This window comes from Pantherophis guttatus, chromosome 2 (genome assembly GCF_059756535.1).
Source record: "Pantherophis guttatus breed Tessera chromosome 2, ASM5975653v1, whole genome shotgun sequence".
Lineage (NCBI taxonomy): Eukaryota > Metazoa > Chordata > Lepidosauria > Squamata > Colubridae > Pantherophis > Pantherophis guttatus.
Genome location: NC_142064.1, coordinates 290,209,937 through 290,234,266, shown reverse-complemented (window position 1 = coordinate 290,234,266; position 24,330 = coordinate 290,209,937). Strand labels below are relative to the sequence as shown.

The following is a 24,330-nucleotide window of genomic DNA, read 5'->3' as shown; positions in this document are numbered from 1 at the left end:
GGAAGACGGAGCTGGCATGAAAGACCCCCCAGATTGCAGCCCCCCAAGACTGAAGGGATTCCCCTCCCCCACTTTCTCCGCTTCTCTCTCTACGCCGAACTATCTCCTGCATCGGGTGAAGTCAAGGGAGGCTCTGCCCGGAGACCGATGACGCTGCAGAAGGGAGGATTCCCATTGGTCCTCCTGCTCTTTGAGGACTCTCCCTCTTCCGAAGTCCTAAGAAAACTCCCCCCGCCCCCCTCCAGACCCTCCGATTCCTCCTCTGGGGCTGGGAGCGTCTTTCTCCCCCCTTTGGGGCGCTTGTGGGGAGCCTCCATGGCTTTGGCTGGGCTCCCCCTGATGCTGCTGCTGGGGGCGCTGGCCCGGATCCCCGGGAGCCAAGGGGGGGAGGAGACCCCCGGTAAGGAGGGGGCTGGGCGGGGGAGGAGGGGGCTGGGAAGGGGGAAGGAAGCCTCCAGCAGCCTCGATCTCTGCGTGGTCGCCTCCCCCTTCCTCCCCACAGCCCCCCCCCAGGAGGACAGAGAGGGACCCTAATCCTAACCCTTCCCCCATGTAGCCAGGTGGGGGTGGCAGCCTCTCCTGTGCCTGGGTGGGAGGGGGCTGCAGGGAAAGAGGAAGGGGAGGAAAAGCGAAAGAGGGAAACTGAGGCATTTTCAGCCCTGAATCCCCAGAAGGGAAAAGAGGCATTTGAGCAAAAGTCTTTGGGCTTCTTCAGAAACTTCACTTTCTGTGAACTGCAGGGGGTCTTTTTGGGGAGGGGGAGAGGAAACAGGGGGGATGCCAGAGAATCCCCCAAAGGGAGGGAGCTGGGCCAAAGTTTGGGGGGAAGAAGAAATGGGGGGAGAGACGGAGGGAAGGTGAGGACTGAAGGGCTGGGAGACCCCAGGAGAGTTGGTCTAGATGTCCTCATTGTGACCCCTCCCCAGATCCCCTCCCATAGGAAGAGAGAGTGGGGGGGGATGGACGTTACTTTCCCTCCAGCTCCCCCCCCCCAATGCTTCCTGCCCCTTGAGATCCCACCTTCCCTGCAGAGACTGAATGGGATCGCTGGACCGGTTGAGCTTCTGCCTGCCTTTTCCCACCCCTCCCCCTCTTTCCTCCCCTCCCCCCTCCAGACCCCCCAGGAAGCCTCCCTTCCTCTCTGGGATTGACAGAGTTCCCCTTCCCTCCACCAGGGGGCGTCTTCCACCAGTCTGTCCAAGGAAGGTCCCCCTTCCCGCCCCTTTCCCACGTGGGTCCCCCCCTCCTCTCCCAACGGCTGGGAGCGATGGGCCCTGGAGTCCTTCCTGACGGCCTTCCTCCTCCTCCCCCTCGCAGCCCATTTCTTGTACCAGGAGAAGGGCGAGTGCCGCTTCCTGAACGGGACGCAGCGGGTGAGATACCTGTACAGGCAACTCTACGACCGGCAGGAGTTTCTCCACTTCGACAGCGACCTCGGGAAATACGTGGCCGTCACGGAGTTGGGGCAGGTGGATGTGGACAAGTGGAACAGGGATGAGGTCGAGCTGCAGTACCGGAAGGCCGAAGTGGATCACTTCTGCCGACACAACTACGAGATTCTCCAGGGGATGCCTGTGGTTGGCCGGACAGGTGAGTTCGTGGGGGGGGGGAGAGTTTGGGGGGGTTGGGGGAGGGGACCCCCTTTTCCTTCCCTTGATTGAGACTCTCCCGTGTGAAGATTTAGTGGTTCTTTCAAAAGCAAGGATGACTCCAATTCAGTGGAAAAATCAGTTCATTCATTCATGAAGAGACGAATTAAAAGGCTTCAGGGGATTCAGGCTGCCTCCCCCTCTCTGCCCCCCCCCAGCAAAGCCCCAGAGCCCCATTGGGAGCCCTTTGGGATTTTAGGATAAAAAAAAAAGAAGAATCTTCAAAGGGAATCCATGAAATCCTTTCTCTCCATATCTTAGTTCTCTTTATTCGGAGTCATTTCCACTCCCGCATCTTTTTAATCCAATAAATAAGTAAGTAAAATAAACAAATATATAAAATTAAATAAACAAATTAAATTTGAGTCCCTTGGGAGTGGGGCGGCATACAGATATGATTAATTGAATTAAATTAATAAATTAAATTAAAAAAATAAATGAAAAATAAATAAATGAAAAACTAACTTTAATAAATAAAATAAAAAATTAACTAAATAATAAACTAATTAAATAATAGAATAAATAATAAACTAACAATAGCAATAAATAAACTAAACAATAAAATCAATCAATCCAGATAGAATTTATCATTGTGAATCAAACCCAAATCAGGCGGAATCCTGGTCTGGCGTTTCCTCTGCCTTGAGCAGAAGCTGATTCAGAGGCTGAGAAATTTCCTTCAGCTGATTTTGGGGCTCCGGGAGAAAAGCCCCCCTTCAAGCCCCCTTTTTGGTCACAGACTCAGCTTCCCCTGCAGCCAAATCCCTTCCGTCTTCCTTCCTGGGGAGGCTCCGGATTTGTGGGGGAGGCTCCAAAAACTCCCACAAACCTTAAATCTGAATTTTAGGTCCTAAGAAACACATCCTCCTTCCATTCAACTCTGAAGCAGGGATTGTTTAATTCTCTTCCAGATTCCTTGCAAATTGCCTAGATTTGTTTTTGTAATTTACATTCTCTGAGTAATCATATATTTTATTTATTTCTCTCAATTGATAAGAGAATCACAGGCCAAGCATTGTGGAAACCAAGGATTTCAGCTGCACTTTTTGCAATTCGGCCTTTCCAGGGAAATTTTACCCCTTTGATGGAAACTGAAAAACCTTTCAAGCATCCCCACTTAAGAATTGCCTAAGTCTGAGGTTCCCATTGGGAGCCCAGGAGACTCTCGAAACATAATCTCTTGCCACAGAATGAAATAAGACATTTCTTCCATAAGAGAAAAAAACAGCCCATCCTAAGAGAGAAAGATTTTTTAGAGGGAGATCCTTTTGCTCCTTCCCTAAATTATTGAACATTTCAGGAGAACCGACAGAGATTTTATTCTCCAGATATTTAATTTGGAGGCAAAACTCATTTTCACTCCTAAATTCTCCCCAGCAAAGCTAGGAGGAGGATCACATCCCTGGAATAGGATATTGGAATTTAGAATAGAATAGAATAGAATTCTTTATTGGCCAAGTGTGATTGGACAAACAAGGAATTTGTCGTGGTGCATATCATTTAGTAAATAAATAAACAATATTCTCTCAAATTTGAGAGATGGTTTGAAACATTTTTACCACCAAAGAGGATGTTTCCCTGGAGATAATAATCCCCTGATTGATAATATTCAACATTTAATTATTTCTTACTATCAATTCAACATTCTTGTTGTCTGGCATATTTGAAATAATTCTCATTCCAGCAATATTTAACATGGACATTTCCTCACTTCTATTAATTTAGCTAATGATATTTTTCTTTTTTTTTATTGAAAAAGTTTTCAAATACAAATTTTTCCCCCTTTTTCCGCCCCCCTCCACCCTAACCCCCCTCCCCCTCCCCTCCCCCTGTGGCTTCTCCAAAATAAAACCCAAATTAATAACAGATTATATAATACTTTACCATCCTTTTGTACCACCCCCCATATACTAACCCTTTCTTTCTAACAATATTATTATATCCCCCTTATACTATACATTTCAAAAACAACATTCAACTGTAAAATTAGATAATAAATTCTAATTTAGCAATTTCATCTATTCAACTCATAATCTATCCTTCTAACAATATCATTATATCCCCCTTATACTATACATTTCAATGATTTTTGATGACCCCTGAAAGTGGCCCCAAAATCCCCTCCCAATTGTGTGGGTGTTGTGAGTGTGTCTCTTTTGTGGCCCCCCCACAGGGCCTCCCTCCCCCTCCCTCCTTTTGTGGGTCTCAGGGGGGATTTTCCCTTCAGCGAAAGGAGATTCATCAGCTTCAGAAAAAAATGGTTGGTCCAGTTTCAGTTGAGGAGACCTGAAATCATCGGATGTTTCTTGAGTCTCTTTGGGGGAATTTTCTCTTTATTTTTCCTTCTGAGCTGACTTTTCTCTCCGGAGAGATCCGGGCGTCTCCGTCCCCCGAGAGGCCAAAGCTTTTCTCTGGCCACCAAGAGAGGCTCTCAACCTTCCCTCAACTCTCCCCAGAATCAATTCAGCCTCCATTTCTCTGGGAAAAATCATATCTGAGTCTTGTTTCTTGTTCAATGGACTGCAACAAAGGAGCATCTCCCTAATGGCAATACTTTTATCCCAAACCTTCCAAAATCTGCATCGATTCTATGGGTGCTTGATCAGAAAGAAAAATGTAATTCTGGGTCACATTTTTTACTGCATTAGGCATCAAAGGTGACATTAAAAATGAATCTTGAATATCAAAGTGTGAGGCAGAGAAAATGTATTGTGTATTCCTGCTGTTTTAACTTGAGAGGTCTCCAAATGCTGATTAAATTAAATTAAGATGTTTCCAATAAAAATGCCGGATTCAAACTTTTCAGTTTCCACGGATCCTCATGGGGAGCATCACATTAAGAGCCAATCTCCCCTCCCCCAACACTTCCTCTTTCCCCCCCCCTCCCCTTCTTTTTCCTACGATTTTATCTCGATTGGGAGTTCTGGTTTTCTTGCTATGGAAACATTTATGTGAGGATTTTAATGTTTTAATGCTGTAAACCGCCTAGAGTCATTTCATCATGAGATGGGCCACAAATAAATTTAATAAGTGAATAAATATTCCAGTATTGCACCTAATTTTTAAAAATGTGGTTTCATTTTGACGGAGAGAAGAAACAACGGGTGGAAACTCATCAAGGAGAGAAGCAACCTGGAACTAAGGAGAAACTTCCTAACAGTGAGGACAATTAACCAGTGGGACTGCTTGCCACCAGAATTTGTGGGCGCTCCATCACTGGGGGTCTTTAAGCAGAGATTGGACAACCATTTGTCTGAATTGGTGGAGGGTTTCCTGCCTGAGCAGGGGGTTGGACTAGAAGACCTCCAAGGTCCCTTCCAACTCTCTTATTCTCTTATTCTGCTGTCGGATTTGCCTATTTTGAGGAGTCTTCCCTTTGGATGAGATCACCTGATCCCAACCGGGAAGGATTTAGCTTTTCCCATTTCTCAGGATCCCTTTTCATTCCTTGCTGCCATTCGCTTTGGAAGAGGACTCCAAACACCGTCCCAAAGGAGTTTCTTCAGACGGCAAATAGACTTTGTTTTCCCTTGAAGACCTTTTGCTTCTCACCCAAGAAGCTTCAATTGGGACAGTCAGAACTGAAGAAGCTCCTCGGATGAGAAGCGAAATGTCTTCATGGAAAAACAAAATCCAGTTGCCTTTTGGAAAAAAAGCATCCATGACTTGGATGACTGAAAATCTCCACAGACACTAAAAAGTGTCTCATGTGGCTCCTTCCCCTCCTTCCCTCCAGCCAAGCCCACCGTCTCCATCTCCCCCACCAAGATGGAGCCCTCTTCCCCCAACACCATCCTCCTCTGCACCGCGACCGGCTTTTACCCCGTGGAGATCGAGGTCCAGTGGCTGAAGAACGGGCGGCCGGAGGAGGAGGGCGTGGCCTTCGGGGAGGAGCTCCAGAACGGAGACTGGACCTACCAGCTCCAGGTGATGCTGGAGACCCAGCCCCAACGGGGGGACGTCTACACTTGCAAGGTGGGGCATGCCAGCCTGGAGGCCCCCATCACCGTCCAGTGGGGTAAGACCCTTCCCTCCCTCCCCTCCTGATCTGGGGACCTCATCCTGCCTTGAGAAGGGGGAAAGACCCTCCCTGTGGGGTGAGCCGGAATGGAGCCTCCTGGGGGAAGGTGGGCCTGATCCTCCTGCTCAGGTGAGGCTCCTTCTCCTTCCCCAGAGCCCCGTTCCTCCAGCTCTGCCAGGAGCAAACTCTGGACGGGGATCATGGGGGCCGTGATAGGAGTGGCCTTCCTGGCTGTGGGGCTCTTCTCCTACCTGAAGAGCAAGAAAGGTGAGTCTGGGGGCTGGAGGAGAGGTTGTGGGGAGGGGACCATCTAGGGGAGGCCTCTCCTCAAGCTTAGCAGGTGGCCAAGAGGGGCCCCTTGGGGAACATTTATGGGAACTTCTGTTCTTGGAGGGGCTATAAGTGAAGACAATGCAACCTATTATGGGCTATCAATGGGGAGGGGGACCCCCTGAGTCCTCCAGCCCATGAAGGGTCCTGATTGGGTCTTTTTCTCCTTCCAGCAATTCCCATCCAACCTCCTGCAGGTGAGTTTCTCCTCTTCCCCCTCATCTCAACCCCTCCTAAGAGTTATAGGTGCTTTTTAAGATGCCATATTTGTTCCTTTTTTTAAAAAAAATGTGCCTGAACAAAATCTCCTTGCTGTGGATACAGCAAATGTTAGAGATTTGGGGCGGCTTTTCCTTACAGGGACCTGAAAAAGTATTGCAATCAAAACAAAACCACATACAAACTCTAAAATCTCACCCAGAATTTTTCCACGTTTTGGGAAATTGCAGAAGGGAAGGGAAGGAGGGGGTCATTCCTTCTCACTTGCCCCAAGTTTGTGGGCTGTTCTTCCTGACCCCCCCTTCTCCTTGTGACACTTCACTCAGTTTCTGGCCAAGTGACCCCCAGGCTCCCCGCTTTGCTGCCACCCCCATCCCAGCCCCATCTTCTCTGTTCCCATGAATGGTCTGAAGGGAGGGGGGCTTCCCCTCTTGATTAACCCTCTAATTAAGACAATTAGGGAGAATTCCAGAATCCCCTGGAGAGGAAATGGGGAGGAATCCCTGAAATGGGCGGGTTCTCCCTCTATCTGTCCCTGCCTGTCAACCGTCTGGGCCTGCCTTGGGGGTGGGGGCTGAAAAGGAAGAAAAATATGTTATTTATACTAAAAGTATCTCTTTATCTTCTAATTTTCTTCCCCATCTCTTTTTCTACAGCACTCATGAATTAATCCTGCTCTCCGATGCAAAAGGATATTTTTTCTTTAGTGGCTGATGACTCTTTGTCCTGTTTGCAACCTCTGAGAAACGGAGGCTGAAGGTTGGGAGAGGAGGAGAATGGCAGCCTGGACCTTCTCCCGCTGAGACCCCCCCCCCAGCTTCCTTTCAGGGCCGCTCTTTCTTGGGAGGGAGGGGTGGAGACCATCTAGACCAGCCAGCCTCAAACTACGGCCCGCCAATGCAAAGTATCCGGCCCGCGGAGTGGTGTGATTAAGCCCCGCCCCTCACCCTGGGCCTTCTTTTCCAGGGAGCCAACTGGGAGGCCGGCTGAGGGGAGATCTTGCCGGGGCAGCCTTGAAAAGCAGCTCTCGGCTTGTAAAGTCCTGCTTTCAATTAAAAGTCTTTGAAAACAATTTAAACAGGCGCTTAGGAAGGAGAAAGGCAAAAAAATGGACTGTTAAATTGGCCACACCCACCCAGTCACACGACCACTTAGCCACGCCCAGGGAGCAGTCCGGCCCCCACAACAGTCTGAGGGACTGAATCGGCCCCCTGTTCAAAAAGTTTGAGGACCCTGATCTAGACTGTCCCCAGGGACGCTGGGCTCACCTGTCACCCCATCTCTCCTGGCTTTGAACCCACAGCAGCTTCATCTACATGATTCTTCCTCCGAGTCACTTCCCTTCCCTTCGCTTTGCTCTAAAAGAATAAACTTCAGATGTATGAAAACCCTGGAATCCTTCCTTCCTCTTCCTCCTCCTCCTCCTCTTTCCTGCCACCACAGGAGGCTCCTCCCTCCGCTTCCTCTGGATCCACCATCCCGGCTACTTTGGGTCCGAAGGCAGAAGTGGTTCGGGAGGAGGGTGGGCAGATCCTGGGAGGGGGAGTGGTGGGACCCCTCTCCTGCTTGGAGGCCCCCTTTTTCTGCTTCCCCTCAAGCCCCAGGAACCATTGGGGGGGGGTACCTGAGACTCCCCCTACATTCACCCAGCCATTTCAGCCATTTCTCTCCATCACAACTGGAGGGCCTGTCCCGTTTTGGCAATCCACGCCTCCCTCCCTCTTTGGGGCTCAGATTCTAATGGTATAGGGCAGTGATGGCTAACCTTTTTGCCATCGTGTGCCAAAAGCGGGGGAAAGTGCGGGGGGGTCATGCGTGTGTTCCCACACCCATAATTCAATGCACCCTTCCCCCCACGAATGTGTGTGTGACCCTCATTGCTCCCCCCGCTTTTGGCAAGCAATGGCCCGGTAGGCCCCTTTATTTGCTCTCCCCAGGATCCAGAGGCTTTCTAGGAGCCTGGGGAGGGCAAAAACGGCTTTCCCCACCCCCACCCCCTGGAGACAGGAAAGAGCCAATTTCCTGACCTCTGGTGGGCCCGGAAGGCCCGAAAATCAGCTGGCCGGAGTGCGCATGCACGCTGGAGCTTAGCTAGGGAAACGCTCGCGTGCCCACAGTTATGGCTCTGCGTGCCATAAATTCGCCATCACGGGTATAGGGTCTCCTGTTTGATGATATAAATGGTCTAGGGTCTCCCCTGCTCAAGCAGGGGTTGGACTAGATGACCAAGAAATTCCCCTTCAGCCATTCCTGGTTTGCCCCGCAGGGGAAGAGCAGCTCTGGGGGAAAGAGGGGTTTCAATGGGGCAGCCCTCAGTGGAAGACCCCTCCCTTCTCCCCAGCATCCCTAGAGTTCCCTCGGCAGCCCTCCACCTGAGCCTCGGCCCCTCAGAGCTCATCCAGACTGGCTCTGCAGAATTTGCCCCCCCTCCCTCATCTGGGGTTTTGGGGCCACCGCAGGAAGACTCGGCCAATGTGTGATGGGAGGAATTGTCCCAAAGACGGAGAAGAGTTGGGCTCCTGTGGGCAATGCCTCCCCTTGCAAGGTCGCGTGGGAGAACCTGGATGAGGCTCAACCCCAAAGGTCCCAATGGCCGAAAAACCCTCAGGAACCTCCTGAGGTAAATCTCCCACAGGCCCCAGAAGAAAAAGGCGGGAAAAGGGGGAAACGCCTCCTTTCCACCCAGAGCAGCCAATCGGAGCGCAGATCCCCTCAGGCAGGAGCCCCCCCAGGCTGTCAAGGACAACAGAGAATTCGGCACCATCGACCCCTTTCCTCCTCCAGCTTTTGGACTGGAGAGCTTCACCTCTGAAGGCTTCAAAAGAAACAGACGTAATAAAAGAGGAGATGGAGTTCCACTACATATAAAAAATAATCACACCACTCTAGAAATGCAACAGAAGAAAAGACGAAAAACCCTTCAATGCATTTGGGTTGACATAAAAGGGGGAAAAGAGGGATGGGGGAATATTCTGAGCGTCCCAACCAACCAGAGGAAAGAGATGAAGGTTCTGTTAATTAGCCGAGGCCCGGAGGAAGCTCCCCCCAAGAGTCCTGGGGGGCTTGGACTCCCCTGGCCTCACCTGGGAGGCAGGTTCTGCGCCTGGTGGAAGAGGAAAGAGGCTCCTGGGAAACCCAGCAGACCAGAGGCCGCCTTGAAAGCAGCCCCCCCTCCTTTCCCCCCATACGGCGCCTTTGCCACCAGGGGAGGGGAGACCCTGGACGGGGCCTTCTCCAACCCCCAGGGAGCCTTGAAGGCCGCCCCTCCCCCTCCTCCTCCTGGCCCCTCCGATCCTCTCTCTGGGAGGCTCCTGTCAGCATAGAAGCCTTTAAGGTTCATCAGAGAGGACCCAGGAGAGAACTAGGGAGGCTGTGGCCGGCAGAAGCCATGGAGGCTCTGAGAGGAGATTCCTTCAAGGGCAGAAATTGGAAGGTATTTAAAGAGGCTGCAACGAACGGACAAAACACTGATGGGAACGAATAAGCTTCCACTGTCTCTGCTTATATTCAAAATAGAAGGGTTAGGCTCTATCAGTCTGTCTGTCTGTCTGTCTGTCTCAAATTTATATAGCCACCCATCTCACAAGTGTCACATACAACAAAGCTAAAAACCAGTATATATATGAAAGGATTAAAAAAAACATTCAGAGCAATAAAAAATATTTTAAAAAGAAGGAATATTAGGCGAAGAGTCACTTTTTTCAATGCCATTGTAACTTCAAACAGCCGTTTGAACCGTCATAAGTCAAGGACTCCTTTCTTCAATGGGCTTTAACTGATGGAGAAAGGACTAGAGAAGTATAATGAGGTTGTGGGGGGAAGGGCCCCTTCAGCCGCTTCCAATGGGGCAGAGGACCTTGTGGCTGCCCCATTTGGAGACCCAGCCATGGGGCGGAGGAGGAGGAGGAGAGTCCCTGAGCTGCCCTGATGAAGAATCGAGGTTTGTTGCCTGCTGGATCCTGGCCAGGTCCTCAGTTCCGCTTCGGAGGAGCCCAAAGCTTCAGGCTTCAGGATGGCTGCGTGGGGAAGCGAAACCCAAGAGCCTCTGCAGCTGTTGGGGGCTGGAGAAAGAAACTCTGTGTGTGTGTGAGTGTTTATGTGATGTCAGGAAGAACTCAAGAGAGAATCAAAGTCTTGTGGGGGAGGGGAAACCTGAAAAGAGCCCAGAAGTTCTGCTTTGATCAGGAGAGCGATGGGATCCCACCAGAGTCTGCCTGGATCTGGGGCCAATTTTGTGTGACTGGCTGTGTCCAAACACACAATTGTCCGACAGGTTCGGACTCTGCCGCCTCCTTCAGCCGCAGGAGGGGACCCAGTTCTGGCCTGCTGAGGCTGGTGCTGCCCCTCCCCCCATCCCAGGAGAGGATCCAGGCCACCTCAGGATAGGCGCCCTGTGGGATGTCTGCCTGCTGCAGCTGGGACAGGGTGGGGGCTCTGATCTGGCATCACCAACCATTAGGTGGTATTTGATCCTCAGCCCTCAACAGCTGGCAGCTGCCCAGCCTCCGATGCCCTCACCCAGCTGAGAGAGATGGGCCTGGTGAGCCTGAGGATGGGAGACCACCAGGAAGCCTCTGGGCTGCTGTATAGGCTGAAACTCCCCCAAGACAAGGAGGGAGAAGCTTCAGGCCCTCCTCGAACTCCCCTCCCTCAAAAGATTCACTTCCCATTCCTCTCCCTGGAACTCTCCCCCTCCCCCTTTCTCAGTTCCTGGAAGAGGAGCCCAGTTCTCCTTGTCCAGAGAGGGGGGACGAGGGGAGAGTGGAGCCGAATGCAGAAACCCTAAAGGGGGTCTCCCCTTCCTTGGTCCTTGCCCCCACCTCTAACCTCAGTAGCCTTTTAGCTTTTCCCACCTTCCCGAAGCTCAGGGCACAAGGGAGGAAATTGGGGGTCTCCAAGCCCCCTTGCCCGCCTCCCCTGGGGCTGATCCCCCCTTTCCTCTCTGGTGCCTGAGGAAGCCCGACCCCCTGTCCTGCATCAGGAGGAGGAAATGTTGCCCACGCAGAGCAGGACGGAGAACTGGGGGAGAGAGGGAGGGGGAGGGAGAGGGAAATGCGAAAGAGGAATCAAGAAGAGCAAAGGGAGAGAGAAGAGAGCAAGGGGGCAAAACGGGTGGGAGTGAGGAGGGGGAAGGGGAGGGGGAAGAAAGAGGAAGAGTGTGGGGGGAGGGAGCGAAGGGGGAGCGAGGATGGAGAGGGGAAGGGAAGGAGGAAGCGAGGGGGGGAGGAGAGAGGGAGGGGGGAGGGGAAAGAATGGGGGTGGAGGGAGGGGCAGCGCCGCGGAACTCTATTTTTGACTTCCAGAAAGTCGAACATCGGGCCCAACCAATGAAAAATCGAGCTTTGGAAGCGTCATCCGTCTCCAGGCAGGGGATCCACGGCCGGGTCCTTTGGAGGAGATGGTTCTCGGAGGGGGGGGGGATGTTCAGCTGTTCAGCCTGGATTTGGCCTTTGTGTCCGCCCATCGAGCCCTTCCGAGGACCCGGGAGAGGCGGAGGTGGGAGTTTGATGGCAGCAAAGGTCTCCTCCTCGCGGGATTTAAGCAGTTGCAAGCAGAGCTGCCTTCCGCAATTGACTGAGGGGGATTGTTGTCAATGCCCCTGGTGTTCAAGGGCTGCTCCAGATGTTTTGGGGTTGCATTCAAGCCCCCCTAATCACTACTGGCACTACAGGGAGTCCTGAACTTGCAACCATTCAGATAGTGACCGTTCAAAGTTACAACCACACTGAAAAAGTGACTGATGATCGATGTTCACACTTATGACCGTGACAGCATCCCCAGGGTCACATGGTCAGGATCTTGGCCACCGGCCTGCGTTTATGACGGTTGCACGGTCCTGGGGTCATGTGATCCCTTTTAGCGACCTTCAGACAATCAACGGGGGAAGCATGATTCGCTTAACAACCTCACTTCAGAACTGTGGCAAAAAAAAGGTCATAAAAAGGAGCGCAGCTCACTTAACAACTGTCTTGCTTAGTGACAGCAAATTTAGGGCTCAGTTGAGGTCTAAATTGTTTTTTTTTGCCACAATGTTTTTGTATGTCTATTTGCAGGTCTTGTTATCTTCTCCAGTACTTTCTCTTTTCTTCTGCTTTCTCCAGGGACTGCCACGTCCACGATCCACGACAGGACAGGACAGGACAGGATGAAAACTTTATTGTCACTTTAAATGTACACGAATCAGCAGACATTAAAATGAAATTTCATTGCATTCAGCTCTCAAAAGATAATTGTTATGCACATACCCACCTACACACACACAGATGACACAGAGAAATATCCCAGTCTAGTGATGTTTCTCTGCCAACATCAACATCATAGTTCAGGTGTATAAATATCCATGGGAGAAAAAAGAATCCTGCGAATTCACAAGGTGGATGGCATAAGGAGCAAAACTCTTCCAGAATCTAGTAATCCTGCTAGAGATAGATTGAATGAGCTGGAGGGGACCTTGGAGGTCTTCTAGTCCAGCCCCCTACTCAAGCAGGAGAACCTATACCATTTCAGATAAGTGACTGTCTCTAGACTTTAAAGAGCCTTGATAGTACAGTGGTTTAGTGCACCCTGTCATTAACACAGCTGCCTGCAATTTCTGCTGGTTCGAATCTCTCCAAGGCTCAAGGTTGACTCAGCCTTCCATCCTTTCTAAGGTAGGTAAATTGAGGACCAGTTTGTGGGGGAAATAAGCTGACTTTGTATAAAATATACAAAAGGATGAAGGCTATTGCTTAGCGCATTGTAAGCCGCCCTGAGTCTCCGGAGAAGGGCGGCATATAAATCAAATTAAAAAAAAAAATACTGTCTGTCTTTGTGTTTTTAATTAGGCTGTACACCGCCCTGAGTCCTTCGGGAGAAGGGCGGTATAGAAATAAAATTAATAAATAAATAAAATAAATAAATAGACTCTAGATTCTTCTTAAAAATCTCCAGTAATGGAGCGCCCACGATTTCTGGTGGCACCGGTTAATTGTCCTCACTGTTAGGAAGTTTCTCCTTAATTCCAGGTTGCTCCTCTCCTTGATGAGTTTCCATCTGTTGTTCCTTGTCCTGCCTTCCGGTGCTTTGGAGGATAATTGGATGAAGAAAAAGAACCAGAACTGAAGAAGCTTCTTGGATGAGAAGCGAAACGTCTTCAAAGAAAAACCAAGAAAGTCCAGGTGCCTCTTGAAAAAAGCCCCCCCCCCTTTTCTTTTTTTTAATTTGATTTATATGCCGCCCTTCTCCGGAGACTCAGGGTGGCTTACAATGTGCTCAGCAATAGCCTTCATCCTTTTGTATATTTATACAAAGTCAGCTTATTGCCCGCACAAACTGGGTCCTCATTTCACCTACCTTAGAAAGGATGGAAGGCTGAGTCAACCTTGAGCCTGGCAAGATTCGAACCTGCAGTAATTGCAGGCAGCTGGTCTTAATAACCAGCTTAATAACAGGGTGCCTTTGGGACAACCATGACTTGGATGACTGAGAATCTCCAGAGATACCTGCTAGAGATGCTTCAAAATCTCCTCCCAGGGGGGAGCGACAGAAACAGAGATGCTGAAGGGCTGTGCGGGGTCTCTAACAAGGCTTCAATTGTCAGGTTGTGGGGGGGAGGGGTGTTGTTGTGTGGCAGGCGCCTGTGTGTTTGAATTCTGAAGTCCCAGAGCACTTTAACTTCCTCATTTTGTGTTTACTTTGTCTATTTTCTGGTCTCGGAATAGCTCTGGCTCGCAGGCAAAGGAGAGCAACAGAGATGATTAGGGGACTGGAGGCTAAAACACATGAAGAACGGTTGCAGGAACTGGGTATGTCTAGTTTAATGGAAAGAAGGACTAGGGGAGACAGGATAGCAGTCTTCCAGTATCTCAGGGGCTGCCCCAAAGAAGAGGGAGTCAAGCTATTCTCCAAAGCACCTGAGGGCAGGACGAGAAGCAATGGATGGAAATTAATCAAGGAGAGAAGCAACTTGGAACTAAGGAGAAATTTCCTGACAGTTAATTAACAATTAATCAGTGGAACAACCTGCCTCTAGACATTGTGAATGCTCCAACATTGGAAATTTTTAAGATGATGTTGGATAACCATTTGTCTGAAATGGTATAGATTGTCCTGCCTGAGCAGGGGGTTGGACTAGAAGGCCTCCAAGGTCCCTTCCAACTCTGTTATTCTTTTTTTTAAAAAAATAATTCCTATCCTATCCTATCCTATCCTATCCCTATCCCTATCCCTATCCCTATCCCTATCTCCATCCCTATCTTTTTTTTTTTTTAGAAAAACCTTTATTAACACTTAAAATCCAAAAATACAAGTTAAAATTAAGTTACAAGTTAAGGAGCCTGGATAGCTCTGCAGACTAAAAGCATTGTAATTTAACACCAGCTGTCTGCAATTAAAGTAAGTTCGAATCTCGCCAGGCTCAAGGTTGACTCAGCCTTCCATCCTTTCTAAGGTGGGTAAATTGAGGACCCAGTTTGTGGGGGCAATAAGCTGACTTTGTATAAATATACAAAAGTATGAAGGCTATTGCTTAATGCACTGTAACCCGCCCTAAGTCTCCGGAGAAGGGCGGCATATAAATCAAATTTAAAAAAATACACCTCTATGAGAAAAATACATCCATAATAATTATACAATTCAACGTCTTTCTGACAGTACTTAATTCTTAACTTTCTTCGTCTATTCCCACATATTCCTACTTAATCGACATATTTAATCACATTTTATATCTTATTTTGTTCTATACATTCCTTATTTTTAATTTCTATCCATTGATACCAATTATCCCAAGTTAAGTAACATTCCGAGTCTTCCTTATTGTTTAACTCTAAAGTAAGTTTGTCCATTTCTGCACATTCGAAAATTTTTCCCGATTATCGCACAGTCTGTTGGAATAGTGGACCATTTTCCAAGCCCAACTCTGTGATTCTATTCTATTTTATTTTTGGCAGATTTTTTCCATTATTGCCACTTTTTCATCCAGCACATCCACATGGTCAGTCCCTGCGATCTTCCTCCAGCGGCTCACCAGGTGGTCCTCTCTTTCTTCGTCTTCTTTGCAAAAACAATTAATGACCATTCCTCTATTTTTATCCCCCGACTTTTTATATTTATACATCAGATGTATTCTCTGCCAGGTTCGAAAGCGACTCTGACATATCATGCAAGCCAGCGAACATAAGCTAATCCTCCTGCCGGTTCCTTCACCCCAGAATGACAACCCTGTGGGGTGGGACGGGCTGAGAGACGAGGACTGGCTCACTCAGCTGTCTTTCATGGCCAAGGCGGGACTAAACCTCGTTGCCCCCTTCCTTACAAGGCCAGATGCTGAACCTTTAGCCAAGCTTAGGGAGGATCTGAATGGATCTGAAAGGATCCTGGAATGAAGGAGAAACTTCCCGACAGTGAGGACAATTAACCAGGGGAACAGCTTGCCACCAGAAGTTGTGGGTGCTTTGTCACTGGAAGTGTTTTTTTTTTTTTAAATAAAAACATGACTGGGCAGCCACCTGTCTGGAATGGTATATGGGGTCTCCCAACAGGGGGTTGGACTAGAAGACCTCCAAGGTCCCTTCCACCTCTATTGATTGATTGATTGATTGATTGAATCAGAGTCCAGCAGGGCCCCAGGCACCCTCCCCTCCGCTCCCTTTGGAATTGGGAAGACTGAAACCGCCCCCACCCCTCTTGCGGGGAGGGGGCAATCCAGCAGCAGCCCCCCCCCCAGAACCGGAGACCCCGGGCAAGGAGTGGGGGGGGGAAGGGCTGCGGGCTGCAGAGGTCGGCTGGGCTTCGGCCGCAGCGTTCTATCTCCGGGATCGTCCACCTGCCGGCCTTCCTTTACCCGGCGACAACGGCGTCACCGGCGCCCGATTTTCTGATTGGTCGCCGAGCGGCCGAGGCCGCCCTGCCAGCCGACGGCCGGGCTAAATTGCCCCGCGCGACGCGTCGCTTCCACTTTCCCTCCCGTCGTCTCGCTGCTGCGACCGAAGCTCCATGGCTGGCAAAGGCAACGGTGTGGGGGGCCCCGGGGGGCTGGCGCGGCTCCTGCTGCTCTTCCTGGCCCTGGCCGAGCTCGGGAGAGGTAAGGGGCGCCTCTCTGGGGGTCCCTCGGAGGGAGGGAGGGGAAGGGAAGCGGAGGGGAGGGAGGGGAAGAGAAGCAGGGGTGGGGGTGGGGGAGGGAGGGAGAGAGGGAGGGGAAGGGAAGGGAAGCGGGGGGGGAGAGAGGGGAAGAGAAGCAGGGGTGCGGGAGGGAAGGAGAGAGGGAGGGGAAGAGAAGGGGGAGAGAGGGAGGGGAAGAAAAGCAGGGGTGGGGGTGGGGGGAGGGAGGGAGGGGAAGGGAAGGGAAGCGGGGGGAGGGAGGGGAAGAGAAGGAGGAGTGGGGGTGGGGGAGGGAGGGAGAGAGGGAGGGGAAGGGAAGGGAAGCGGGGGGAGAGAGGGGAAGAGAAGCAGGGGTGCGGGAGGGAGGGAGAGAGGGAGGGGAAGAGAAGGGGGGAGAGAGGGAGGGGACGAAAAGCAGGCGTGGGGGTGGGGGGAGGGAGGGAGAGAGGGAGGGGAAGGGAAGCGGGGGTGGGGGGAAGGGGGGAAAGGCTGTACCCCTCGCCCGGAAGAAGAGGGGGGGATCTCTGCCCCCACTCCGACTTTCCCCCAACCCCCCCTCCCCGTTTCCCGAGTTAGCGAAGTCGGGGGCAGGACGGGAACCGATTTTCTCTGCCCCCCCCTCCCCTATCCGTGGGGAAGTGAGTGGGGTGGGGTGGCATTCACACGACCGGCTATTCTAAGAAAGGGGGGCTTTCCGAGGCTTCCTGTGCGGGGTGCAAGCAGCTCGCCGGCCGCGGCAACTGCGGGGGGGGGAGGGGGGGAGCCAGGCCCGCGTGTCAGATTCCCAGAGTCGGGAGGGACCTTGGAGGTCATCTAGTCCAACCCTCCGGGAGCCCCCCCCTCTCCCCCCTCCCCCGCCCAAGCAGGAGACCCTCCACCAGTTCTGCCCGGTGGCGGCCCAGCCTCTCGTGTCGGGCGAATCCTGCCCTTGGGCGCGTTCAGGCCGTTCCGCGAACCCGGAAAAGGCCCGAGTTGGGGCAGTTTCGTGGGAACGCAGCCACCGCCCGCGGGCTGGGCAAAAAAAAAAAAGAAAAATCACCCGGATCCTTGGCTTCCCCCAGGCGAGATCGATCCGTCAGGGATCCAGTCTGGGCGCCAAGAGAGAAGGTGGACCCTCCCTCCGTGGGGAGCTGAACGCTTTAACCATCCGCCCACCCCCGCGCCCCCGGGACTCGGGGGTGGGGGGTTGCCGTCTGGAAGGGAGGGGGCCAGGGGAGGAGCCCCCCACCCCCCAGCTGGGACCACCCTTCTGCCCCCAAGCCCTTTGGCCCGCCCACGCCCTCGCCCGCTCGCCATGTCTGGGCAACGAACGGATGAAAGATTTAACAGAGTCGGAAGGCACCCTGGAGGTCATCTAGTCCAACCCCGCCCAGCAAGAGACCCTCCACCATTTCTGTCCTTGAAAGCTTCCAGGGATGAAGCTCCCCCAACTTCTGAAGGCAACTTCTGTTCCGTGGGTGGATTCTTCTCACCGTCAGGAAATTTTTTTTTTTTTTTAATTTTGATTTATATGCCGCCCTTCTCCGAAGACTCAGGGCGGCTTACAATGCGCTCAGCAATAGCCTTCATCCTTTTGTATATTTATACAAAGTCATCTTATTGCCCCCACAAACTGGGTCCTCATTTCACCTACCTTAGAAAGGATGGAAGGCTGAGTCAACCTTGAGCCTTGGCGAGATTCGAACCCTGCAGTAATTGCAGGCAGCTGGTCTTAATAACCAGCTTAATAACAGGGTGCCTTAAACCCCTGTACTACCAAGGCTCTACTACCAAATTTCTCCTTATTTCCAGGTTGAATCTCTCCTTGGTCAGTTTCCATCCATGATTCCTTGTGGACCTTGGCCTTCAGGTGCCTTGGAGAAAATAGGTTGAGCCCCTTCCTCTCTGGGGCAGCCCCTCAAATATTGGGAAGACTGCTCTTGCATCTCCCCTGGTCCTTCTCTTCACTGGACTAGCCAGGCCCAGTTCCTGCAACCCTTCGTCGTATGTTTGAGCCTCCAGTCCCCGAATCATCTTGGTTGCTCTTCTCTGCACTCTTTTTAGAGCAGGGGTCTCCAACCTTGGCAACTTTAAGCCTGGAGGACTTCAACTCCCAGAATTCCCCAGCCAGCTCGAACCTTGGCAACTTTAAGCCTGGAGGACTTCAACTCCCAGAATTCCCCAGCCAGCAAAACAAAGCTGGCTGGGGAATTCTGGGAGTTGAAGTCCTCCAGGCTTAAAGTTGCCAAGGTTCGAGACCCCTGCTCTAGAGTCTACTCAAGACCTCTTCTCTCTCCAATCCCCTTCGGTGTTTTTTTTTCCAAGGGAGGGGGACTGTGGCCTTGTGGTGTCAGGACTCACTGACCGCTCCCTCCCTCTCTCCCTCCCTCCCTCTCTCCCTCTTTCAGCCCAGGACAGTCCTGTCCCAGGCGAGGAGGTCTTGTCCCAGGTGGCCTTTGTCCAGAAGACCCGCCGGAACACCAGCAGCAGCTCCGAGTTCATGTTCGAGTTCGACAACGACGAGATTTTCCACGTGGACCTGGAGCAGAGAGAGACCATCTGGCGGCTGCCCGAATTCGGGCGCTTCACCAGCTTCCAGGCCGAGGGCGCCCAAGGGAACATCGCCGTCCTGCAGTCCAACTTGGACATCCTGATGAAGAGATCCAACTACACGCCCGCCGTTAACGGTGAGAGGGCCAGGAGGGCAGGGGTGGGGGTGGGGTTTCCATCTCTTCCTTCTTTACTTCCTTCCTGCCCCCACCCCCATCGGAGCCCTGGCATCCCGGAGAGGGGAGGGGAGTCAAAAAAGTCAAGATGGCAGACACGACCCTCGAGCTGTGGAAGCCTGGCCCTTCCTTTCACAGGAGGAGTCTGGGCTCTTCTCACCTCCCTTTCTCTTGCTGCTACCCCTGGATGAGCCCACTTGAAATCCGGAGGACACTTGGGGAGGGCGGAGGGTTACACCAGATGGATCCCTGGAAGGTGCTTCCCCGTGAACTCAACTGATAAAGGGTGTGTGTGAGGGGATTTAGCCTCTTCGTTTTGCCCTCCATGTAACACTCTCCGTCTCTCTCTCCTCTCTCTCTCTCCTCTTCTTTCTCAATCTCTCTCTTTCTCTTCTCTCTTTCTCTTCTCTCTTTCTCTTCTCTCTCTCTCCTCTCTCTCTTTTCTCTCTCTGTTCTCTTGTCTCTCTGTCTCTGTCTCTCCTCTCTCCTCTCTCTCACTCTCTCTCCTCTCTCTCCCTCCTCTCTCTCTTCTCTCTTTTCTCTTGTCTCTCTGTCTCTCTCTCTCCTCTCTCTTCTCTCTCTCCTCTCTCTCTGTTCTCTTGTCTCTCTCACTCTCTCTCCTCTCTCTCTCTCCTCTCTCTGTTCTCTTGTCTCTCTCTCTGTCTCTTCTCTCTCCTCTCTCTCCTCTCTCTCTGTTCTCTTGTCTCTCTCACTCTCTTTCCTCTCGCTCTCTCCTCTCTCTCTGTTCTCTTGTCTCTCTGTCTCTGTCTCTTCTCTCCTCTCTTTTCTCTCTCACTCTCTCCTCTCTTTCTCTTCTCTCTCTGTGTTCTCTTGTCTCTCTGTCTCTTCTGTCTCTTTTCTCTCTCACTCTCTCCTCTCTCTCTCCTCTCTGTTCTCTTCTCTCTCTGTCTCTCCTCTCTTTTCTCTCTCCTCTCTCTCCTCTCTCTCTGTTCTCTTGTCTCTCTCACTCTCTCTCCTCTCGCTCTCTCCTCTCTCTCTGTTCTCTTGTCTCTCTCACTCTCTCTCCTCTCGCTCTCTCCTCTCTCTCTGTTCTCTTGTCTCTCTCACTCTCTCTCCTCTCGCTCTCTCCTCTCTCTCTGTTCTCTTGTCTCTCTGTCTCTGTCTCTTCTCTCTCTTCTCTCTTTTCTCTCTCACTCTCTCCTCTCTCTCTCCTCTCTGTTCTCTTCTCTCTCTGTCTCTCCTCTCTTTTCTCTCTCCTCTCTCTCCTCTCTCTCTGTTCTCTTGTCTCTCTCACTCTCTCTCCTCTCGCTCTCTCCTCTCTCTCTGTTCTCTTGTCTCTCTGTCTCTGTCTCTTCTCTCTCTTCTCTCTTTTCTCTCTCACTCTCTCCTCTCTTTCTCTTCTCTCTCTGTGTTCTCTTGTCTCTCTGTCTCTTCTGTCTCTTTTCTCTCTCAGTCTCTCCTCTCTCTCTCCCCTCTCTTCTCTTGTCTCTCTGTCTCTGTCTCTCCTCTCTTCTCTCTCTCATCTCTCTCTCTTTCAAACAAAACCACAACAAACTTGTGAGGCGTTTCCTCTCCTTCCTCCTCTTGAACATCGTCAGCAGCCAGAATAATCTTGTAGGGAAGAAGGGCAGCATAAAAACAAACCTACATTAATCTTGATGCCATATGTGGGAACCCTCTGACTTGATGTGGTCTAGGGTCTCCTCCTTGAGCAAGGGGTTGGACCAAAAGACCTCCAAGATCTCTTCCAGCTCTATTCTGATGGATTGATCGACTGACTGACCTAACCACTCACTGGGCCAAGAAGTGGACTTCTGATCCCAGCTGGATGTCCCTCAGACTTCTCCTGAGAACTTCCCATCGTTGAAGGATGGCCTTCTTCCTCCAAGGGTTGGAGGAAGTCAAGGTACCCTCCCCTCAACCGAAGCCCCTCTCCTCTCTGCAGTGCCTCCAAAAGTGATGGTGTACCCAGAGACGATGGTGGAGATGGAGGAGCCCAACATACTGATCTGCATGGCGGACGGCTTCTCCCCGCCGGTGCTGAACATGACCTGGGTGAAGAACGGCAAGCCGGTGACCGAAGGGGTGCAGACCATGGATTACTACCCCAAGAAGGACCATTCCTTCCGCCGGTTCTCCTACCTGCCCTTCGTCCCAAATGCGGATGATTATTACGCCTGCGTGGTGGAACATTGGGGCCTCACGGAGTCCCTGAGCAAGATTTGGAGTAAGCAGAACAGGGAGGGGGGGCAGAGGGGGGGTAACCTTTTGGGTCAGGGGTCCCACGTATCTAAGGGAATTTGAAAAGGGGAGGGTGTCCCCTTTGGAAAACCCCACTCCCAAGTTTGCCTTCCTTGCGCCCGTCTGTCCCACAGCTGCCAGATGTTCCAGGTGGGGCTTCAGGTGTTGAATAGATGGGGGATTCCCCCCCCACACACAAACAGACCTTAAAGAGGCAGCAAAGGGGGACAAAGATGGCGAGAGGCCTGAGGGTCAAATCCTATTGAGGATCTTTGGCCTGAGGGAGAGAAGGAGGAAGGGAGCGGAAGACATGGTGGCATCTTCCCACATAGGCAAGGGTCTCTCAGAGTGGTGTACCTCGGAAAGGGGACATTCTCCAAGTAAGATAGAAGCAACAGGTGGCAACTCCACAGGGTGGGATCCAAACTTGAACTAAAGGAGGAATTTCCTGTCAGGGAAAGCAATGAAGCAGGGGAACTCCCTGCTACTTGAAGCCATGGAGGTCCCTCACTGGAAGATTTCAAGAAAAGACTGGTTAGACATTTGTCTGGGAAAGTTTGAAGGTTCCTGCTCTGGGCCAGAGGTTGGAGTAGATTACCTCCAAAGTCCCTTGTAGCCCTAGGCTTCTGTGACTTCCTGAAATTGGATTTCTGCTGACTGCCAGTCCCCCCCCCCACCGCCCGACCCTCACTGTGGAAACTCCCAAGGAATTCCTGCAATGCCTGCTGGACAGGAGGTGCTCGGATGGCCGCCTCCCCACTTTATCCCTTTCTCCTTCCCGTCCCATAGACGCCAATATCCCAGAGCCCCTCCCGGAGACGACTGAGAATGTGATCTGTGCGCTGGGCCTGGCGATAGGCCTTCTGGGCATTGTGATTGGCACCATCCTGATGATAAAGAGCCGGAAGATGGGAGAGGCCAACTATCGCCGAGGAACCCTGTGAGTTCCTGGACCCTCCAGTTCTGTGTTGGGGGGAGGGCAAGGGAGGGGGGCGGGAATCCACCAGGTTGGCATCATCCGGGGTGGGGAAGATTCATAGCAAGTGACCCAGGCTAAGCTAGGACATGGGGGAGTTATCTGGGCTGCAAAACTGCAGGGAGCCTCTAGGGGGCAGCCAGTGGGAGTCTCTGTTCCATCCCCTAGTGGCCATCTGAGGTTTTGCATGAGGGAGCTTTCTTTCATGAGTGTGATGTATGAACCGTTGCATGTCTTTCTCCGGCCTCTGTCACTTCTTCAACAAACCACAAATTTTTATTTCGTTAAAAAAAAACCCCCAAACACAGTTAATTTGAAGTCTGAAGAGAGACGGTCTAGGGGATTCTGCAAGGGGTCAATGGCAACCACAACTAGAAAGGTGGGGGGGAAGCTTCCATTGCAGTATTGTGGCCCCCTCTTGATTTTTTTGGGAACCCCCCCTCCATAGTCTTTACTCCTAAAGTAGTTGAACCATCTGCGTGATTCAGCATCCAGCTGAGTTGAGGTTTGCTTAGGGTTGGTTTCTCCCCACTTAGCCCCTCAGCCGGGGGGGGGTTCATTCTGAAGTGGGGGGGCTGTGCCTTGGGGCATCTGGAGGAAGGGGTGACTCTGGGAAGCCTCCCCCCCCACTGTGGAAGACCCACAGAGATCAGGCACAGCATTGTACATCGGGTTTTTCTCTCCAGTGGCTCCCCCTCCCAGAATTCTCACCCCTCTTTTCTTTCTTTCCTTCCTTCCAGGTAAACCACGATTGCAGGCTTGACTCGCCGCCTCCACCCCCACCACCCCCCCATCCCCGTGAGCTGCATTTACACATGTGCTGCACATTTTTCTTTTTCCGACACTTGTGACGACTCCAGAGTAAACCAGAAAGTGTGGTGGGGGGATGCTCTCTGCCCCATTGCCAACATTCTTTCCCACCGTCCTTGTTGGAGGTCCCAGAAGTGCAACATTCCCAGGGGATCCTGGAGTCCCTTGTCTTCCAAGCATTGGGGTTAGAGGCGAATGTAGGAGGGGTGAGAGAGTTTGGGGGGTGGGGAGGCGTCGGAGAGTCCTCGGTGTTCTCTGAGCTTGGCTATCTTCTTGCTGACGTTTCATGACCCAACTAGCTAATATTATCAGGGCTAGAAGGGAGGGATCTCCGAGCTTGGCTGTCTTCTTGTAGATGTTTCATGACCTGAATTGGGTAACACCATCAGCACTGATACGGTTACCTAGTTGGGTCATGAAATCTCTGCAAGAAAACATCCAAGCTCAGAGAGCACCTCATGTCAACCCTGAGCTACAGAATATTCTCCTTTATTGAGAGAAAACACAGAGCCTTTGCCGGCGAGCCCCTAGTGATGGAGAAGGCTGATTTTAAGGTCCGCCCAAGGAACCAGGGCTAGCTAAAAGGGGCACACTCTCTGGTACTCATCCCCCCACCTCTTGATTCATTTACTCCCCTCCCTTTCTGATCATCTCCATGGGGTTTTTTGGGGGATCCCTATGTTGTTGGGGAAGGCAGGGCAGGTGATCCCTTAGCATCGCTCTTCAGTGACACCCCACCCCCTCATCTTGGTTTGTCTCGGAGACTTCCCTTCAGGCAACCTCTGCCTCGGCTTTTAACATCTGCCGTCCCGGACCACAAACTCCCTGAAAGTTCAACCGCAGCTTGCTTGCTCCCGTTGAATAGAATGTGAAAACCCGCTAGCTTAGACAAAGGCAGAGGGTCTCTATCCCTTTTTCAGGACCCTGGACAGTGATTTAGCCATTTCCCTTGCGCTCCCTGTAGAATTATTAAGGCTTTTTTTTTTTTAAACACCAGTGCCTTCCTTCTGCACGCCCCATTCCATCCCCCCCCCCAAAAAAATTCCCTCTGTCCTGCAAAATCAGCTTCTTAATTTTTTTTTGCAACCGCTGCAGAACCAGAAACGCTTCCAGTCCTGGCTGATGCTTCTTCTTTCTAATAAAGATATTACTCAACTGTGCGTGTCTGTTCCTGTCCCTTTTGTGCTTATAGAAAGGGAAGCGATTGTCGATTGCGGTTTGTAGGTTTTTTTGGGGGGGGGGGAGCGGGGGAAGGGAGGGTCAAAGGAGCCAGAAAGCCGTGGATTTCATGATGGGAGAAGAAAAATCTTCGGCGGATTTGTAAAAAGGAATATAAAAGCG

General features: G+C 51.5%; 3 protein-coding genes across 5 annotated transcripts in view; 2 read left to right on the top strand and 1 right to left on the bottom strand.

Annotated features, from left to right (window-relative positions):
* Positions 1 to 24,330, bottom strand: part of LOC117660204 (H-2 class II histocompatibility antigen, E-S beta chain-like) — a 325,613-nt gene that overhangs the window by 246,674 nt on the left and 54,609 nt on the right. The window lies entirely within an intron of this gene.
* Positions 250 to 11,172, top strand: LOC148116113 (rano class II histocompatibility antigen, A beta chain-like). Its single transcript, XM_087888270.1, has 6 exons — positions 250 to 400; positions 1,318 to 1,590; positions 5,386 to 5,667; positions 5,824 to 5,937; positions 7,186 to 7,253; positions 10,927 to 11,172. Exons 1-6 carry the CDS (start codon positions 316 to 318, stop codon positions 11,170 to 11,172), a joined length of 1,068 nt encoding a protein of 355 aa, XP_087744396.1. The 5' UTR covers positions 250 to 315.
* LOC117659968 (HLA class II histocompatibility antigen, DR alpha chain) lies at positions 16,086 to 24,149 on the top strand. 2 transcript variants are annotated; one of them, XM_060687802.2, is made up of 5 exons: positions 16,086 to 16,279; positions 18,684 to 18,962; positions 20,908 to 21,189; positions 21,993 to 22,143; positions 22,920 to 24,149. In XM_060687802.2, the coding sequence occupies exons 1-5, from the start codon at positions 16,192 to 16,194 to the stop codon at positions 22,921 to 22,923; spliced, it is 804 nt and encodes a 267-aa protein (XP_060543785.2). In that variant the 5' UTR covers positions 16,086 to 16,191; the 3' UTR covers positions 22,924 to 24,149. The 2 variants fall into 2 exon arrangements, with proteins under 2 accessions (XP_060543785.2, XP_087741037.1); XM_087884911.1 differs by lacking the exon at positions 22,920 to 24,149 and having other exon boundaries at positions 16,133 to 16,279; positions 21,993 to 22,147.

Excerpts from the sequence above, each read along its gene's own strand:
- LOC148116113 (XM_087888270.1), top strand. The coding sequence starts at position 316 with ATGGCTTTGGCTGGGCTCCCCCTGATGCTGCTGCTGGGGGCGCTGGCC. Across the intron at positions 1,591-5,385 it reads GCCTGTGGTTGGCCGGACAG|CCAAGCCCACCGTCTCCATC; the intron begins GTGAGTTCGTGG and ends CCTTCCCTCCAG. Across the intron at positions 5,668-5,823 it reads CCCCATCACCGTCCAGTGGG|AGCCCCGTTCCTCCAGCTCT; the intron begins GTAAGACCCTTC and ends CTCCTTCCCCAG.
- LOC117659968 (XM_060687802.2), top strand. The coding sequence starts at position 16,192 with ATGGCTGGCAAAGGCAACGGTGTGGGGGGCCCCGGGGGGCTGGCGCGG. Across the intron at positions 18,963-20,907 it reads CTACACGCCCGCCGTTAACG|TGCCTCCAAAAGTGATGGTG; the intron begins GTGAGAGGGCCA and ends TCCTCTCTGCAG. Across the intron at positions 21,190-21,992 it reads GTCCCTGAGCAAGATTTGGA|ACGCCAATATCCCAGAGCCC; the intron begins GTAAGCAGAACA and ends CCCGTCCCATAG.